Source organism: Fulmarus glacialis, unplaced genomic scaffold (genome assembly GCF_000690835.1).
Source record: "Fulmarus glacialis isolate BGI_N327 unplaced genomic scaffold, ASM69083v1 scaffold771, whole genome shotgun sequence".
Taxonomy (NCBI): Eukaryota; Metazoa; Chordata; class Aves; order Procellariiformes; family Procellariidae; genus Fulmarus; species Fulmarus glacialis.
In genome coordinates, this window is record NW_009190645.1 from 1 (window position 1) to 1,619 (window position 1,619).

Here is a 1,619-nt window from a genome sequence, read left to right on the forward strand (position 1 = left end):
TGTGTGCCAATGGGCACATAAAGATAAAACAACTGCATGTCAATATGATCTAATGTCACAAATCAACCTCTCTCACTAGTTTTGGGTCAGAGAGCAAGAGAGCAAGTCCTGTTGGGAGTCTGACATGAATATGGGAATCTGACGTGAACAATGTCCTTTTTCACCCATCAAAAGGATCATCACAACAGCATGAAACTTACTTGCAGAAATGAGATTACTAAACAATAATTGCAAACTCTCATGTATTATAATTAGAATTATTTTATTTTATTTTATTTCAAACATGGTCTTTGCTAAAGTTTCCACTCAATCTGTCTTCCCATCTCCTGTGCTATATTCCATGCCTCTCTGTCCTTTCTTGAGGCGTTGATTCGTGCACTTAACCCACACTCTTCATCCCTTGCCTCACCATTTCCTTCCTGTGGGCTTTACTTTAGGCCTCTGTCACCAGAGCCGGGCTGACAATCTTACTTTCTCACATAGCCGTTTAGAAAATCTCCCCATAGTATCCTCTGCATTTACCTACTGTATCATAGTCGTACCATACTGCATCAGGAATATATGCTTGAATTGTGTCCACACCCTGAAAGGTGAACAAACAAATGACTTTCATATTTGAAGGTAACTTAATCAAATAAAATAAATTTTCCAATAAAACTAAAGTTCATATTGAGAAAATCATTGATACTTCTCCTCTTCGCTGTTTTCTTTAATGGTTTTTATGATCATGCCCAGAAAGACAAACAGCAATCTAAGAAGAATTTCTGCAAGGCTACTGGAAGACAACTGCATCACGGCTCTACAACGCGGCAGCTCATTGTATGCAACCCAAAGTCACAACGCTTCAAATCCGGTGGCTCAGATCACATCCACAAGTATCTCTATATCTTCTTTATTTTCACATTTTTCTGGGCTGGCATCTTTCAGATTCTTGTTTTCATTTTATGTATTTAACAAATGTTTTGTGTTTCTCCATGGCATATGTGTTACTGGCATTAACAATCATTATTTACAAGATTCTGCCACAGAATAAGCCACGATCTATTTGTTTTCTTGTTGCGTCTTAACCAAGCTGAAATGCAGCAAGAGAAGCTGATTCCGAATGAAATGCAGAGATGATACAAAGTTGAGGTGAATCAGAATATCAGACCAAATGACTTTGACTCCCTAGAGGACCGGAAAATCGGGGTGGGATTTAATAGCACAAAGTGCAAGATTTTCCATTTTGGCAGTGATAAAAATATGCTGTGGGCTCTCTCACTGGAAGCAATAAATGAAGGAGGAAAAAAAAAATAGAAAAAAGAAGCAAAACCTAAGCTTGTTAAGAATCCGTCAACAGCCATAAGTCAGTAATGTGATGTACCCATGAAAAAATAAATGTAATCTAAGGATCTAGCAAAAAACATGTTTGCCCTGGAGATAGAGCTGTGTTAATGCTAATAAACAAGGCCCTCTGCAATGTTTTTGCAAATAGAGTTTACAGGACTAGTCAAGACAGAAGAGTTCAGACTAGAATAGGACCAGAGCAAATTTCCTGGGATCCTCAGGGAAATGGCGGAGCCTATTTTTGCGGTTTAGCTTGTTCAGCATAAAAAAGGAGGGAGAGTGTGATTTCAGCA

At 38.4% G+C, this 1,619-nt stretch overlaps 1 protein-coding gene across 1 annotated transcript in view; it reads right to left on the bottom strand.

The window, feature by feature from the left end:
* Window positions 1-522: 522 nt before the first annotated feature.
* LOC104082736 (sucrase-isomaltase, intestinal-like) overlaps window positions 523-1,619 on the bottom strand; it is a gene marked incomplete at both ends in the record, with an annotated part of 10,729 nt that continues 9,632 nt past the window's right edge. The window contains one exon of the mRNA XM_009585971.1: window positions 523-583. Coding sequence (XP_009584266.1) covers window positions 523-583 — 61 coding nt within the window. The remainder of the gene's footprint in view (window positions 584-1,619) is intronic.